Source organism: Pomacea canaliculata, linkage group LG6 (genome assembly GCF_003073045.1).
Source record: "Pomacea canaliculata isolate SZHN2017 linkage group LG6, ASM307304v1, whole genome shotgun sequence".
Taxonomy (NCBI): domain Eukaryota; kingdom Metazoa; phylum Mollusca; class Gastropoda; order Architaenioglossa; family Ampullariidae; genus Pomacea; species Pomacea canaliculata.
Genome location: NC_037595.1, coordinates 4,047,203 through 4,065,354, shown reverse-complemented (window position 1 = coordinate 4,065,354; position 18,152 = coordinate 4,047,203). Strand labels below are relative to the sequence as shown.

Here is an 18,152-nt window from a genome sequence, read left to right as displayed (position 1 = left end):
TGATATACAGAGGTTGTTACAAAGATACAAGTTATAAAAAAATAGCCTATGGTATAAAAAAATAAATAAAAAGGAAACATTTATTACACAATTTTCTAAAAGGAAAAACCCTAAAATTCACAAAAATCTTAAGCATCCCAAGTGATAGAAAGCAAGCTCTGCTTAAGTAGCGGTCCGGTGGCGCAACGGTTAGCGATGTTAGCGCCTGTCACCAATACAGTGAACTTTGGCTGCCCTGAGTTCATTTCTCGTCTCGGGCACGCTGATCTTTCTCTGCATGTGGCATCTGTTTACAGGGCTGGCTGCTTGCCGTAATATAGCCTTAGCTGCTGACACGGCGTAAAACACCAATTCCCCCCCCCCCCCTGCTTAAGTATTTCCATTTCCAGTATGACATAAAAAAAAAAAATGGAACCAGTTTTGACTTCAATGTTCATGTTCTATCTACAGAAGACAACATCAATATTAGCTGTCAGTCAACAGGATTGAAAACATCTTTTCAGAAAGGAGAAGAAATAGTTCTCATCAATATGTTATCCTCACACACATTTACATCTGCCATCTTACCTTCAACTTCAAATGTTGCTGTTCCAGTATTTTCTCTGGTTGAGGTACCATCATGGAAGATTAAGGACTTGGATTTGGCTTTGTTTCCACTCTGTTCAAATGAATTGGTTGGTTGTTCAGCTTTCTCCACAATAGAACCTGTGTACCTGCCCACAAAGTCTATGGCTGATTGTGCACTGTTGCTCGTCAGACTGTACTGTATTTTTGGCATTGAAGAAACAGCTGAGACTGAATACATGTTGCTCCCATTGGCAGCAGATCCATGTTCAATGTCTTTATTCTGGCTGCTGGTATAATTTGCCTTGTTTGGATGTATGTTGTGGAATTCTTGCTGTCCTTTGTAAGATGGTATGGTCAGCACATTAGCATCTGATAAATCATGTGAATGGCCAGTATCAGTGTCTGAGGGTCTTGTCTGTACGTGTGCCACAGGGTCTTGTGTGAGAGATGGAGTAATGTCCCCTTCTAATTCAAGCTCCTGTTGCATCTTGAACCTATGCAACTTTGCCTTAATGGCTTCGAGTGATAATGCCATGGAGGTTTGAAAAATCTGGATACACACTGCAGCAGAAATTATAAAATGAAAGCAATCGTTCACATATACTTATAAATAAAACTTTTAATAATTCATATACATAATTTATCACAATTATTGATAAGTATAATTGATGCATTAAAAAAGCAAAATAAGCTGTAAAACATTAACAACTATTTTTTACATGCATGACTTGTAAAAGAATGTTTTAGTACAAGTTACTATAAGCATGAATTTACTTCCACGGTGCAGATTTTAGCTATTTTATGGTCATGCATTTGTATGCACTTATATACAGTCTCAGCAAGATCAAATTTTATTTTTAGCTTCTTTAGAGGCAAAATTGACTCAGAAACCTTTAAAAAGTATGAAAAAAATGCAGAAAAAAACATTACAATTAGAGTAAAGATTAAAAATAAAAATAGGTCAAGACATTTGAGTTTTGATTCATTTCTCTAAGCTTTTCAATATTTTGGGGGGGATTACACTGACAATGATCAGTTTACAGAAAAATTTAACCTGACCAGCATGGCTGTGCTCTGCTATCATTGACTGCTGTGGGATGAAGGGTTCCCCCAATAACTGGTACCACAAATGAATGATGGGAGAACCATGGCTTATGTTTAAGATGCCTTAAAAATCAGATGGTGAAAGACCAGCCATGAGACTATCTTTATCAGATGTGATCTAGCTGTACCAGTGTCTATTGAGAAAGTGTTAATGCAGAATAGCAAGTCATATATGCAAAATTAATGGGGGAGAGATTGGTGGTTTACGAGGAGCGAGCCATCATGAATCCAGAAGCGATACCACAATACCGTCAGCCATTCTGCATGTGGAATAATATCTAATATTCAAGAGCCCTAACGTAAAATACATACACATAGTGACAAAGCTATCGCAGAATAATATGTTATCTTTCTCGTTCAAATTAATGCTACATATATTTCTTGTTAAAGAGGGAATTGGGCTATAATTGCCTAGGTCTCGTGCCCTGTTTAAAGGGATACTCAAGGCTGTGATAAGGCTTTGGCGACGGTCAAAACGTTTCAAAAATATATTTAGTTACAATTACAGTAATTAATGTCCATTTAATAAAGGATAGAGCCGAATTTCGCATGCTTGCTTTATTAACCGTCAAAGCCAAAAAAAGAGATTGAGTTTGGATTTGGAGGATATTTAACGTTAGTCGGGAATGAGCAACTCGTTGTGCATCTGCATTTCGTTTATAATTAAATAAATAAAAAAACAACAACAAATAAATACGCAGAAGTAATAGTGAACAGATCATTGTCAGCAAGTAAATAAAACATCGGGATCACAACTTTACAAATTTAAAAATGTGTTTGCATTAAAAAAGTAAGACCACAAATGTTATTGACAGAAAGTCACAATACATAAAACAACTTACCTTTACAACGGTAAAAAAACTGGTTAGTTTTGCCTATGTCGTCTGCATAAAATTCAAGCGTCGAAGCCGCTGTTTAAAATGACCTCCATGTGTACATCAATGAGCAGACGGCGGCGTCTGATTGGCTGCTTAGTTCAAGGGCAGATCACCCTCATGTCCCTGGCAAGTGTTTTCTCGGAAATGTTTTCCACCCAAGGCTTCAGCTCCAGGAAAACATTACAGGTATTACCACGATGCATGAATGCACATAATACCATAATTGGTTACTTCACTGCAAGATTGAAAAGTGCTTTCTGTAATTTATAAGAGAAGTTGGTTCAAAAGAAAAAAATATTTTCTTGATTTGTTGTGTTTACACTTCCGTGTTGTGATCTACTTAATTAGTTCGGGACTTCGGCGTAAGTGTAATTGTTACTGAAAGTAGATGAAACATAAACGTTGCATTGATTAACTGGCTGATGTAAAATACATGATTCAGGTAATGTAGATTGGGTGATTTTTTTTTTTAGTTATACAATACGTTCCGCACTATTTTTGTTTTTAGTCAAATGACTGCATGGTTGCAGAAATGTATACTTAATCAAATACCGGACAGACGTTACTTATAAAAAATATTTGTGTTTTGTTTTCAGAGACATCGGAAACAGAAGACTTGGTGGCTGTTTGCTGCTGGGGATTGTTGTTCCAGTAGTTATAGTACAACAAATAAAAAGATACCAGGAAAAAAAACCAACCCCAGAGTGACATGACGAATTAATTGGATCTTCCCATTCCACGAATGATATGTGATATCCTGGGTTTGATCTACACATATATTTTAAGTTCTTAGCTGTCTTCAGCACTCTGAATTAAAGGATTTTGGTGGTGCGGGGACTGAAGTACAACTACAATGAATTTCCATCACAAGCTGAACCAATTACTTTATCATAATCACTTTTCTTGTAACACTTTAACGATGTAAGTGAACAATAAACTGTATGAAATGGACATTGAAATCATGACGATAATCAGATTCATGGTCATAACTGCTTCAAGCAGTGCTAATACCAGAGCTGACTAACAAAAGCTTCAGCTGTTTTTCTTTTTGTTCCTGTTTTGAGCTGACATCATCACCATGTCATCTTTGTACAAAAGTGATGAAAACATTCAGGTCCACTGTAACTCCTTGGAAGAAAGTAGAAAGAGTCACTTGTGGAAGCCCAAAGCGTCTTGTAATTGTACTCACAGATTTAGTGAGCCAACATCAGTGTCATATTTGGGTGAACTGTCAGTACAAAATGATGAAAAATCTGCATCTTCTAGGAACCGGTTGCCTAACATTTCTAGTTTCACAGCTAAAGCTGATTCTATAGATATTCCAGATGATGGACAGGCAACTGAAGACTCTGTGTTTCCAGAAAACTGGCATAATGTTGGAAGAGCAAGAATACTCCTTCACCAAAGGAGTCTCAGCGTTCCAGCTAAGCTTCCAGATGTTATTCAAGAAGCTAGTTGTCAGCCTGATGAAAGCTCTCCGGATATTTTAAGCAAAAATAATTTCTTAAAATGTTGGTGTGGACACACAAGGAATGTTAGCATCTTAAAGGTGAACAACGAAGGGAAGGAACAGGATGCTGGTACAGAATCAAACACAACTAAAGTGCCAAAGGACAGTAGCTGTAGCAGTGTTGTTAATGGTAATGAGACAAAAAGGCTGTTTGAAGGCCAGGTACACTATGAAAAATGTTTGAACACAGCAACCACTGGCAGAAGAAAAAAGTCTGTCACTTTCGAAGATCTATCAACAGCAGATATAAAGAATTTAATATCTCCAGAAGGAAGGGAACGCCGCAATCATTTTCGAAGCAGTGGATATGGATCGCTGTCAGATGGATCGCGTACCTCGCAGGCAAGCACTCATTCAACAATTAGTGATCAAGAGTCTGTCATATTGGAGGAACCTTTGGAGCGACAAATTTCCCTTATGAGCTTACCAGAGATGACAAGGCTTGATGATGATGGTGAAGGCAGTAATGATGGTCAGTTTGAGACCTCTGATATTGCATGCACATCAATGATTGTAGATGGAAGTATACATAGCAGTGATGAAGCGGATAAGTTTTGCTGGGGGGCGTGTCATAAAGATCCCACTGCGAGTGTCCAAAGGGAAGCAAATGAGGCTCATTGTCAGGGTCAGTGTACTTATAAGAAGGAAAGTGAAACTCAGTCTGTTCTTCATCAGAGAGCAGACGTGAGCGCGACATCTCGGACACCAGATTTTAGTAGCACAGCAGAAATACCTGATCAAAGCATTGTTATGGCAGATAGGGGAAGAGGCTGCATGGAATGCATAACAAAACAAGATGATGATGAATGCCTCAGTGCTTCTTCAAGTGCAGATGATTTCAAATTCACTGATCTGCCATTCAGGCAGAAATGTCCTTCTCAAGACACTGTAGGATCGTTTACTGTCAAGAGAAGCATACCAGCAGAAGCTTCTTTGTACCAGACAAAATTTTCTCCAAAAACAAATGAAGAATGCCAGCGTGAGTTCTTTGAAAGAATATTCATGGAAAGAATGCAAAATTTTGACCCTGCAAAGGAAGATATGGCAGATGTGTTCGAATGGTTAAAGAACAATATGCAAGAAGCCTTATCACCATCCCCAAGAAGTCCATTTTTTCCAACAGAAGGATCTCCACAAACACTAAAGCAGTTAGTGCCTCCAGGTTAGTCATCCCCTTTTATTAGCCTTATATTTAATTGCTTGTGTGATTTGAAATGCTCACTCTTTAAAGTGTTATGTTAAATAGTGAATTTTGTGGTATTACTGTGAAAACTAATTTCTGATGTCGGAGATAATAGTTGTGATGCACATGACAAACAGATGTAAACACTGAACATACCACTAAATGTGTCATTAAAGAGCATACTGTCTTTGCAAACTAAACCGTTGGTTGCACAGTTTGATTATCTGTGATAGAAACTGTTTGAACAGTATTATCCAAATTTGTTCTAAAGTTATTGGTGTCAAGCAAAAGGATTTGGTTTCTTTTTGTGATCAGGAAATTGTCAGAAAAGCTTCGAGTATTTTATCCATACCAAAACATGTCCTAGCAAGAGAATTTTATTGAATTCAGCCAAATGTTATGCTATACTAAGATGCTGGAGTAATCAGCACTTGAAATCTTTTATGCTTTCAGTAGTTTAGCTTCTTAACCAAAGAGGAAATGTTGGTTGTGTGTGTGTGCAGGTGTATGATGCGGTAGGTGTGCCTTAAGAATGGTTTTAGATATGTGCTTATGTGTCTTTTTGTGTTTTGCGATGATGCATCACTTGCCTTATCTTGTACTTAGGATTTCTTTTTTCATTACTGAACCCACTTTCCAAGTTATAATTCCCCATTGTAATTAATAAAGCTGGTTATTGTTAAAGAGATCATTTTACTAGCTTCTGACCATCTATTGTTATCTGTGTCTTTTGCTACCCCATGTGAACAATATCACTTTCTGAGACTCCAAAAGTTTTTTGGGGAAAAATGATTGTAGGGGGCCAACTGTCAATGATCCATTCAACCATTTAATGAGTAGTCCTGAAGAAACTAAAAATGACTTTATATTATCATATTATCTGCCCAAGAAACAAGCTGAAGTAATAAAACACCACCGGAAAAATCATGATTTATGCAATACAAACATCATCACACTCATGTTCATAGCTCCACCCAACATTGCTACTGTAGTGTAGGCTGAATGTGCCCTTTGCTGCTGCTCCCATCCTCCTCCGTGTAAAATTTGAGCTAATTTTGCATCTACCATATTATCTACTCTACTAAAACATTGTAAAGCAGTTATTCATTGCAAATCCATTCTCTTGAACTCTTTGGGATCAAGGACTTTAACTGACAGTTGATTTCACTTAATGAAAAGCTTATACATGGGTTTGCTTTATCTGAATTAGACTGTTGTCTAACAGATTAGATTAGGCCTTATTTTTTTTGTTTTCATATCTTCTTGTTTGATAAGCTTCAAAGAAGTAAAAACAGTGGGACTCACATAGTTTTACTATACAACACAGTTTCTGTCTGAAAGTTAAGGTTGCTGGTTTATGCTTGCACTAACTATAGGATGGCTACACTTTGTTATGTGTACTTTACTCTTCTTGACTTTTTCTCTTTGTACACATCTCAACCACTAATGCCCTTGAAAATAACTCTTCTTTCTATCTGCTTATGCACTTATCTTCGGTGTATACTTCATATGAAAAAAGTTAATATGTTAATTGTTTCCTTTTTTTCTTGCCCATCTTTTTTTGCATTATGTTGGCATAGGTCATGCATACTTATGGAATACACTGTTTCATACATTGTTCATTCTTTGAATCAGACATTAAGGAAACAAAATCAGATTGTTGATTTAAGCATTCAGAAAAAAAGCCTGTTCCAGACATCAGTGAAAACCTTATGAGAGATGAGAAACCATTGCTGCAATGGCAGATTTATTGCTGACAAAAGAGATTTTGCAGAGATGTGAAGATCCCTTAAGGTCTAAATAAACTACTGTGAAAACTGAGACATATTTTTCCAGGTGTCCTAAATGCCTTGGGCATAACATGTCCACCTGTTGCTGATGCCAAGACTTTAGCCACAAAATCTGCTCAAGGAGGCCACATTCTTCCTTCATCTCAGTCACATCGTCCGTTTGCTAATTCAAGAATAGATGAACAAAGGAGTCAGGCAGAAACTTTAAGTGAGTCCTTTGTCATTTTGAACCCTGAGGTTCAACAGCCCAATTCCACTACCACCCAAGCAGCAAAACAGCAGACACTTCCAGCTGTTGTAACAGAGGTGAGTTCAAAAATAATCAAAGGGTGTGTGCATGTGAGTGAGAGAGGGTGGTGAGGGAGAACTGTTTGAATGTGTCCATGGCTATTTTCTCCACAAAATTTGAAATGGAATGATTTCCTTGCAGTTTTTGACTGGTTTGGACTATTTGAATATTTGGAAGCTTTTTTCTATAGAAATAAGTGTTATTTGTATAGATGGAGGAAACTTTATTTCAGGTGGTAATGTTGATTAACCTTCTGAACAGTATATTACTCTCTGACAGGATCCAAAAATATTTAGCAAAGTCAGAAAGCAAGATAGTTATTACAGTCTAAATGCTGCGTCAAACCATTCTTAAAAAATGACGTATTACAGCTAAGGAAGCATTGTCAATGGCACTTTTTCTGACTATCACAGCGTGCTATGGCTCACTCCAAGGCTGTGTTTTATCTTCACTTGTCTTTATTCTGTATACCAACAGTTATCACAGTAACAATGAGAGTCAATATCTTGTCAAATTCTCTGATGACGCTGCACTACTTTCTCTTCTTAGTGGGCCAGTAGATATCAATGGTGTAGATTTGGATGAATTTATTGCCTTGTGTGATGACAATTTCTTATTTAATGTAAGACCAAAGAATTGTCTTTGATTTCTGTTGGAATTCTCCACCAAGTCCCATAAGTGTTATTTACAACAAGGTGGAAATTGTCCCTACTTTGATATACTTGGGCACCATCTTTGATAGGAAACTTCGGTGGGATCCCAACACTCAAGCTGTCATGGAGAAGGCTCAACAGCGCCTCTTCCTTCTCCGGAAGCTGAAGTCTTTCTTTTTCTCCCAGTAATTTCTTCATCTCTTTCATAGATCGCACATAGAGAGCTTGCTGTCTTTCTCTTTTATCTGGTTTTACAACCTTATCGGTGAGGGACAAGAGCAGGACCAACAGATTGAGGCTGTTCTTCGTTATTTCAGCTCTGTGACTTCTGAATGTTACTGTGTGTGAATGAATGCTGCTGTCTGAACCATAAATGTATGAGTCTGTTTGGAAAATATGGATATGTTGTATTATTTTGTGCTTTCATATCGAGCTGATTGGAATAGCCCTCTGGGATAAATGAAGTCTTATTATATTTGTCACACTTTTAATTAGCATGTATGTGTGTGTTTTCAGTATGTGAATCAGCATGAAAGCATATTCTACAGTAAGAATTATCCATCTGGCAGTAGCTTTGGAACTGGTGTTGGTAGCAGCTATATGGAGTGCATTATCGGCTGCTCCCAGTGTTGTGAAAAGAACTGTGATGACCTTACCTGTGCTGAGGTGAATATGTTGCCTTTTGTTTCCCTTAAATATTGTTGAATTTAAAGTCAAACATTTTTAAAGGATTTTTTTTTCAGCTTTGACCTAAGTACATTTCCCACTTAGCAGTAAAGAAAATCCACACCCTGTTATTTGTAATGGCATTTATGAGGCTTTTGTTTTTTATTACCTATTCCCCCATTTCCCTTCTTAACTTGTGACAACAACCACACTGGGAAACAGGAAGCTATGAGCCCTAGTACTGGATCTTGTGTCTCACAAAACCTTCCATACCTACTTGGAAAGACCAGTCCATTCCTTGACCAGCTTTCCAGCTAGTTCTTCCTTGATCTACCTCAGCATTGAGCCCCTCACTCCAAGGTACTCTGAAGGATAGTTTTAGATTATGTCGAACCAAGTTACATGGCAAAACCAGACATGTTTGTACCACTTCATGGTTCCAAGCAGGTTCCTGGTGTCTTATAAGGGTGATGACTGTGATTTGACAGTCATTGGTTTTGTGCTCTCTATATTAGATTTGGCATAGCCTCAGCACTTGGTCTAAAATATCTGTTTTCTCCTCTCAGTATTGGTAAGCAAAGTTCATGTATCTTATCTGCAGGATAATAAAATAGAATTTTTTTGTTACAGTTGCAGAAAAGTATAAATAACTTGAAAGAGGCTATCAAAATAGGACACAAATTATCAAAAGAAAATGAGATGGTTTTGAAGTTGCTTTATCAACATTATAATGAATGTGATTTGCCAAACTGTCGAGTGGCCTGGTGTCGCTTGATTTCCAGATGGTAAGTTGTTGGATATAGTTTATTTCTGGATATAATTTGTTGCTTACAACATATTGGTCAAAGCTTTCAGTTAAAAAAAAAGGGGTATAGTTTCTATTTAAAATTATTTTTCCTACAAAAGTTAATAACCTGTAAATCAAGTCTCTGAATGTGCAAAACAATGTTACAAGATTTAGATTTATTTTGTGCTGGAGATGGATGTGGGCACTGATTTGGCCATAATATGTTAATGCAATAAATTTTTGATAATAAAGAAATTGTTAATATAAATTTTTGATTAATAAAAAAGTTAATTGGAAGTGATAACAAGAACAGTCTAGCTTATAAATGCATGGAACTTATAAAGATTTGTCCAAAATTTGAATACAACTATATTTTATGATACATCCATTTTCTGTTTAAATCACTAATTGCAGTGATTCAATCTTGTTTTGAAAATCTGGTACCAACATAACATTTTTAACTTCTAAATTAAATTATGTTTGTAGGTGCAAGCAAGGAAGAAAATCACCAAAAGAAGTCATTCTGTCATCATTGGTCAAACCATTCCACGCATTAAACAGTTTCATTCCTCAATGGGTTGAATTTTCAAGAAAGTTTTTGAAGGTATGAAGTATGCTTTTGGAAAGTAATATCTTTATAATTTTAATTTTTTGACTTAAATGCAAAATTTTAAGTTTTAGCATGATTGCAAAAAAGGTTTTAGAAGTTCTAAAACGTGTACGTTTACTTAAAACTGAATAGGTTTATTTTTTTGGAGATTTGAAAGCTTGGGAATAAAAGGCACAAAAAGCTAAATCATGTATACAAATTTTGAAGTGCTTTTTTCAGATTTGTGCTTCTTAATCCAAGGTATTTTCCTTTCATTTAGCTGGATATCAATTTACCTTGGAATAGAATGCCTCAGGAGGGGCAAGACTGGTTTGTCCAGTATCTTCTGTCACAAACCCACTCTGTAGTCCGTGCATCTCTTCTCAGCAGTGGGACTGCTAGCTCATGCCAAGACTGGGTATTAAAAATGGTGAGTGCAAATGATCAGATGTTACACTTTTCACCCTATGATCTTTTTATGGAAAGAGCACAAACAGAGAGTTGCATGAGATTTGTCAGAGATATATATTTTAGTATAATTGAATCTAGGATGGGAAAACTGTTCTTAAGGTGAGCTCCATACATTGTGATAATTTGTTAAGTTTGAAGGGGAGGGTTCATGTGATCACTGAACAAATTAACCCAAAATCACACTGACCCAGCCATTTCAGCTTAGGGGCATAGGGCCGCAAACTCTACCCATTCTAAACTGAAATCAGCTCATGCAAGTCTAAATCATCCTATGTCAAAAGACAAATCACCATGGAAAGAATTTGTTATTCATGTGAAATATTGTCAAAAATGCTATGCATTGTTTGAATACCATGTGATAAGCATGGCAAAATTGTTGTTTATAATACAGATTTGTCATGAAGCTTGGTTACAATCTTCAGGGCTTCTGCTTACGCAAAAAATTGCGTACAGTACGCATTAAAAGTTCGGAGGACCCCTTCAATTTTCGTCAATGGGGTCCCCTTCAAATTTGGGCAAAGAACAGGGACCCCTTAAAAATCTGAAGAAGGGGTCCCCAAAGAATTTAGCCTTAGCAGAAGCCCTGCATCTTACTTAACAAAAATGACCCATTGAGGTAAAACAGATCCAAACATGAACTTTTATAATCCATGAATGTAATGAAGAAATTCCACAATACTACATAAACATTTTCTCTTTTTTATTTCTTTTATTATTTTAATATCGTTTTTATTTATTTTGTAGTTTTTGGTTTGCATCAAATGTGACTATAGTTGTTTGGTTAACTTCAAACAGGCAATGCTGCTAGTTCTTTATGAAGCAGCAGCCCATTTTTTTTGTTCAGTAAAATGGTGGATAAGCTTCATGAAATTATGTAACAAATTTATATTGCAAACAATAGTTTCATCTTGCTTGTGTGCACTCTTCGAACAATAGTTTTGTTGAAAATATTTGAGGTGAATAGCAACTCTTGTCATCTTTGATTCATTTTAGGGCATTTTTTCCCACTGAGTTGATTTGGACATGATCTTGGCATAGATATTTTTGGCAGAGTTATTTTTGGGTTGTGGTCAAAACAGCAGGGTCAGTGTGATTCCAGGTAGATTTGTCTGCTCGTCTTAGATAAGTACCAGAATGATTTTAGATGCCAATAATGCTCTTGGTAATCTGTCTTTATGTCTCTGTATGTTGTCAGACAATGCTTCATGATAGCAACAACCAGATAGAAGTTTTGGAAAGTCTACGAGAACTTCAGAACTCAGATGCTATAAAGGTTATTGCAAACCATCTTTGGGCTGCAGCAGACAGAGGAAATGATCTGTTGCTCGTGTGTACAGAATATATTTCTGGTATGATGTGAAAAATGACTTTTAATTACTACTTGATTGATTTGTAAGAGCCATTGACTGGCTACAAGCACAAGATTTAAAGAAACTGTTCACATTTTTCATGAAGATTGAGTTTTGTAAACAGCTTCAGTCGTGATGTTTGGTTATGCTTTGTGCTTCTGTAGGCAGCAGTGACTGATAACATAATAATATGCATACATGTATTTTATCTTTATCTAAGAGTACCTTAAAAGGCATAGGCTATATAGTAGAGGGATCTAAGATGTAAATACTTCTAAGCTTTTAGATCAGTCTGAAAATTATCCTTTGTGTTAGGGCAATCGTCGGTGATCAGCCTTAGTTGGTCAGCACTAGAGAACATTTCTAGTATTGATTACTAGTGTACCCTAGGGATATGTGATTTCTCCTATTCTCTTGATACAAATAAATTCCAGTGCATTTGTACTTACCTTACTTTCATATCCAGATTGCATGGCTTTGGTTGTATGATTTTAATATGAAGACTCACAAAATTTTATGCTCATTGACAACCTTGGATCATGGTTTAACTCCAGCTTTCTGGAGCTCAATGTTCAGAAAACCAAAGAATCGAATTCCTCTGTGCATTGCCAGTGTATAATTATATTTATGTTTATGTCTTGTTTACATACTGACTGCCTTGTTGCAAAAGGAACATTTATGGTGCAGATTTTTTATATTTTAATGGTAAATAAATTATTATTATTCTGTTGGCAGGAATCACATTAAAAGAATATCTTTGCCAGAGAAGCAGACTACAATGCCAGAAAGCTGCCTATTTCTTCTTTCAGATATTGTCAGCAACTGAATACTTACATGAAAAGAACATTGTTTATCTTTGTTGGGATAGTAAGTAACTCTGTGTGTGTGTCTGAGAGAGAGAGTGTGTGTGCATGGGGGTAGGTAGATTGGTGGATAGGGGAGTGTACTTGCGTACATATATGGATGCAGGAAGGCTGGATAAAAAAATTCTCCTTTAATTACTAAAATATATTTAAAATTACAAACCACAGATACTTTAGTTTGTTTTCAACATTTGAAAAAGTCAAAATGACTAGTTTTAGGCATGACATTTGAATACCGTAAAACTGTTTCTCTCATTTTGCTACAGGTTCTAATTTTATCATTGAAAGGAGGAGCCACCTAATCAAGATGACAAATCTCACATCCTCAGTGTGTCTATTAGGAAAAAATGCTGACATAGGAGCTATTAAGCTTTCACTACCTGCAGACATAATCCCTCCTGAGGTAAATTTTTTTTTTGAAAGAGGAGTGGAAGAAGTTCTTATTTTGAGACAGACACCAGACAATGATTTTACATTTTTATTACATGTAGAAAAGTACACTGACTGGTAATACTATTATGAATAGGAAAATAAAGAAGATGAGAGTTAATAGTAACTTTATTATCTATAATGAAAGAGGGTAAATTTAAGGTATTTAATGAGAGACACCTGTTAAAACTCACTCTCTGATATTGCAGTCCACATTCTACCATATATCTCCTACTTGTAGAAAGGACCATCAAAAATGGTATTTTAGAGGACTTGCTGGACCTTAGGTGCCTTCACATTTAGATATTGATGAGAAAATGGGTGTTAGTACGTTTCATTTTTTTGTTTTTCACAGCTTTTTGTAGTAGGAGGTGAGCTAGAATTGGGTAGTGACAGCTGGGGAATGGGATGCCTCCTTCATGAGATGCTGACTGGTGTCCGGCCATGGTACAGTTTGCGCCATTGCAACTCGCAAGAAACTGGATTGCAGGTATGGATCAACATTTTTACATAATGGTCTTTTTAATTTTACATCTTCCAGAGTTATCAACTCTTTACAGTTCAGTGTTTCTTGCTCAACCACTGAGTAAATGTTGTTTTTTAATGTTATAAATAATTATATATGTATTTTAAATGATAGAACTGTAAAGAAACACCAAGATAAGGTCAGCACAGGTACTATTTCCCCATGTATAAATAACCACATTCTAGTCCTCAAGATGAAGACCTACAGAAAGAGGTCAAAACCTTTGTTGTGAATATCTAAATATCTTTGATGAATATCTGTTCCCTGCTTTTCCATTAGCTGTAGCCTTGATGGTCTAAGCATATCTATGTAGATATTTGTTCAAAGGTCTTTGTTTCCTTTTGTAGGTTTTTTTATCTCCAAAATAGAAGATTATTCAATAAGCTTATGTTAACAAGATACAAGTTATTTTATTCTTTCACCTTCTTAGGGGTATTGAGATGTTCAAATTGGTCAGTTATCTGCATAATATACAATGTAAAACCTATATAGCATCAAACCTGAATAACATCAAATATATGTACAAAATTCAAAATATTTAGATCCAGTTAAAATAGCTTCTTGTACAGAACTCATCCTAGTAAGTTAAATAAGAATTTACTCTGATATTTAAACTGACAATTTTTTGTACTACTTTATCTAAACTCTTCTCTATGAAGCATACTTCAGAATAATGTTTTTTTGAGTGCTGGTCATTCTGTTTTGAATTGTATGTAAACCAGTTCTATGTAGTCTTCTTGATAATCTCCATTTACTGTGCATGAAATCAGCATTAAGTAGTTTTCTCTTTTGGCTTTGAACATATTTTCTAATTGTGTCTTTTTCATTGTTCAAAACAGATATTGAAACAGTTGTCATCATTATCTCTCAATGTCCCGGACCATGCAGAAAGGTTGCTGAAAGGCTGCTGGGAGGTAAATGAAGTATGACCTGATTGGGAGAAAGTGCTGGAAGCATAGGAAGTGTGAGAAGATGTGTATTTTAATACTTCGATCTTATTGACATGTGGAATTTGCTAAGTGTTAAAATGTCACTGAAATTTTAATCCCTTTCCTGGACAAGAAAATCCAGCAATGTCTCTGCACAATTCAGTGCTTATGTGGTGAAGTTTTCTTTTCTTAATGTTCATCTCTTCATTGTGTTCTTTGAGTAATTTCACCCTTGACATGGCTTGTGAAGCATTAATGACATTGTCCTTCACTTGATGTCCAGACTGATCTGACAGCAACCATTGCTTAGTGTCTTCTCTGTTGATGTTTTCAAATCCATAGACATGTTCAGTCACTTTCCAAAACTATTGTATCTGTTATTTCTTGGGTCCTGCTGAATCATGGTGCTGTAAAGCAATGTTTTTTTGGAGGGTGGGCGATCCTGGATAACCATATTTGAAGACTTGATAATCCATGTTCCACTCTATTATGATCTAGCTTTCATATCCATGTGTCTAATTTTTGGTAGAAATCTTTATTTTATTATTTTGTTAAAAGTCAGGTGCACTTTTAGCCGACAAGCTTTCTTGCCTTTGTCTCTTTTTCTGAACTTTTCCAGGTCCATCTTTTGCTTAAGTTACTGCTAACTTTGTTTGATAGCTCTGGGATACTTTCAGGAACCTAGTAATGTTATCATTGTTTCATGTTATCAATGCACAATTGCAAACTTAAGTGGAAAGAAAGGATTAAGTGCAGGGTCTGTATGGATCTGGAAAAACTTGAAAAGTCAGTGTTTAAAGAAATTCATTAAAAGTCAGGAAAATTCAGGGAAAAGTCAAAAATATTTGTTGAAAATTGATTTTACTACATTTTTGAAACTTTTTTCTTTAAAAAGATTGAATGTGCTTGTTTTTCTGTATGAGCCAGAAATTGACCCATGGCTACAGAATAACTTCCCCTGCTGATTTGTTTATCACTCTGTCCTTGAAAATAGATTATCTAGGTTTTACTTTGATTTTTAAGGTGCTCTCATCCTTGTGTCTGGATCTCTCCTGAGTCTTGGAGTAACACAATTTTGTTTTGTTTTTTTCACCAGAGATCTCCAAAACAGAGACCACTGCTGAAGGAAATGAGATTCTACGTGAAAAGCTATTTTGAAAATTGTCAGAATGGCTGCTGACATAATGACGAGTATAAAGTCCATATGTATATCATCTTCATTTGAGCAGGTTTATCTATGCTTCTTTGCAATTGCTATAGTTTTCCTACTATGATTTTTCAGCATGCATTCATTATATAATTTCTTGTTTATCATCTTTTACAATTTTTTAAGGATTATCACAAGGCTATTTTTGTGAGTAAAATTAAATTTTATCAAGGTTGTGAATGCCTCAAAGTGCATTAGATTTGGCAATATAAAATATGTATATTTGTAAAATATTTTTGATGTATTTTCTCGCAGGAGTAACATCTGCTGCCATTCATTGAGTTACATGCATGGCCAAAGATTGTCACAAACTGTGCCTCTAGAATAATCATTTTTCATGAGATTATGTTTTTAGCAATGGTCAAAGGTTAGAGGACCTTGGTAGCATGTAATAGTTTTTATTCTTTAAAAGTACATTGGGTAATTATAAATATTACAGTTCATCCAGTCTCAGGGGTGTGTCCAGTGCAGCTATTTATATTTTCTAGGATACACATCACCCTAGAGGCCTGTTTTATATTAAAATCCATTTTGTGTTACCAGTTTTGTGCTTTTTGGAAAGCTGCATTTCATGACAATTGTCAAAAGTTGAAATTTTCTGCTCTTGATGTCTATTGTTGGAAAAGTATCTTATGTAGACATGTTAGAATGTGCAACATGCAGGTATGTTAAAATGTAAGTTTATAGGACCCCACTTGAGAGTAGTTTCCCTCTGTGCAGAATTGCATGGTCAAATTAAAGTTCCAGGAAGTTTGGTATAAAATCCTGTACAGATAACATGAACATGCCATTCCCTGTTGCTTTGAACATACTTAATTTACATTGCTTATTTTGGGACTTTTGTTTTAACCGCATCACATTGTACATGATATTAAGGATGTTACTTTATCATTGATCACCTTTGCTTTGTTCCTTATGAGTGAATTCTTTTTATCATCCTGCTGCTGTCATATTGGTGTTGGTTGGCAATTGATATCTTTATTGCATTTATGAAGTCAAGATTTGACACCAGATGTTTTGTGCACACTTTTTCAGAGATGATTATTAAATTTCACCTTTGTTTCATGTTTTTGATGTGATTTCAGACTCAATAGTTACAGCACCAGTGCTTGTTTCTTACCTACTGGGAAAATTAGATTCAGTAAATGCTGCAATTGTCAAATGTTTAAAGGGTCACTGAAGTACTCAGACAGATTTTAAACCCCATGTCTGGATAAAGGAAGAACCCCTTCCCCTCACCTGAATGGTTTAAAGGTGTGTATATATTTTAACCCTTGAGGCCATAGCACTTTGGTTTGCAGGACATATACTTAACTGATTTGTTCTTGCACATATAGCCCCCTAATGTTTGAAGTCTTTTAAGTACATAAGTGGTCAATCTGTTGCAAGTATGACATCATGCCCATAGCTCATTGCATAACATTGTCAGGGCATCATGGAACGCTTTCATACATGTTGTATCATGTACACAAGACTTTGGTGCCACGCTGTTACATTTCTCTTGCACCAAAATTGTTGTAACTGGTTTCACAGTATGAAGTCATACACAAATTGCAAGGAATATGGAGGTCAAATTAGAGACTAAATTCTCCACTAGCATGTATTGCATTTAATTCTAGAATAAAATGTGCCCAGCACTTATATGCTCATTCCATAATTAACAAGTTGATATTAAGAAAGTAAACATATTTTCCTAGCACTTAAGAGTTGAAAGTCAACAGTTAAGTTTTAGTAATAATTTAGGATGCAAAACATCAAAATGGGGAGGAAGGGGGAGAGAAGCATAGAGAAACAGTTGAAAGTGTTCATGTCAGAGTATTGTTACAATGGCTACCTGATAAATCGGGAAAACTCTAGCAATTACCCGCAAAAATGCAAATGCAAAATATTGAGATACACCAAGCTGCATATGTCCTGCAGGAATGCAGCTGCACAAAGAAAAAAAGCAATCTCAGAGGTAGCTGACCATCGTGAAGCAACGTTTACTCCACATTTGTTAAAAAGCATATTTCTAAGCGTATTCATATATGGATTTAATAAATGACAAGCATTTTATTGCACTGTCATCAACAAAACCAGGGGACCTACTGAACACCCTTTCGCCATCACTGCGTCTCATCGGGGACTTGTATAATAATACAAGTTAGTGGTCTCGTGCATTAACTTCGTTTGTTTTTCCACAACAACTGAGCACGATTAACTTGTATTACACATCCATGGACTGGGAGTGTGTGTGTGTGCTTGCGCGAGCAGTGATTCCACGAATATCCCTATACACATTCATGGTGATTCCATTATTGACAAACAAGCACATTTGTATCTTGCATGACCCGGAAGTAAAGGGTCTGTCATCCGGGCAGTG

General features: G+C 36.0%; 1 protein-coding gene across 3 annotated transcripts; it reads left to right on the top strand.

Annotated features, from left to right (window-relative positions):
- Positions 1-2,632: 2,632 nt before the first annotated feature.
- Positions 2,633-16,855, top strand: LOC112566870. 3 transcript variants are annotated; one of them, XM_025243278.1, is made up of 13 exons: positions 2,633-2,735; positions 3,146-5,221; positions 7,079-7,338; positions 8,491-8,640; positions 9,271-9,425; positions 9,914-10,031; positions 10,297-10,446; positions 11,683-11,836; positions 12,572-12,703; positions 12,966-13,102; positions 13,484-13,618; positions 14,494-14,568; positions 15,680-16,855. In XM_025243278.1, exons 2-13 carry the CDS (start codon positions 3,628-3,630, stop codon positions 15,761-15,763), a joined length of 3,144 nt encoding a protein of 1,047 aa, XP_025099063.1. In that variant the 5' UTR covers positions 2,633-2,735; positions 3,146-3,627; the 3' UTR covers positions 15,764-16,855. The 3 variants fall into 3 exon arrangements, with proteins under 3 accessions (XP_025099063.1, XP_025099065.1, XP_025099064.1); XM_025243280.1 differs by lacking the exon at positions 2,633-2,735 and adding an exon at positions 2,756-2,911; XM_025243279.1 differs by lacking the exon at positions 2,633-2,735 and adding an exon at positions 2,756-2,991.
- Positions 16,856-18,152: the final 1,297 nt, after the last annotated feature.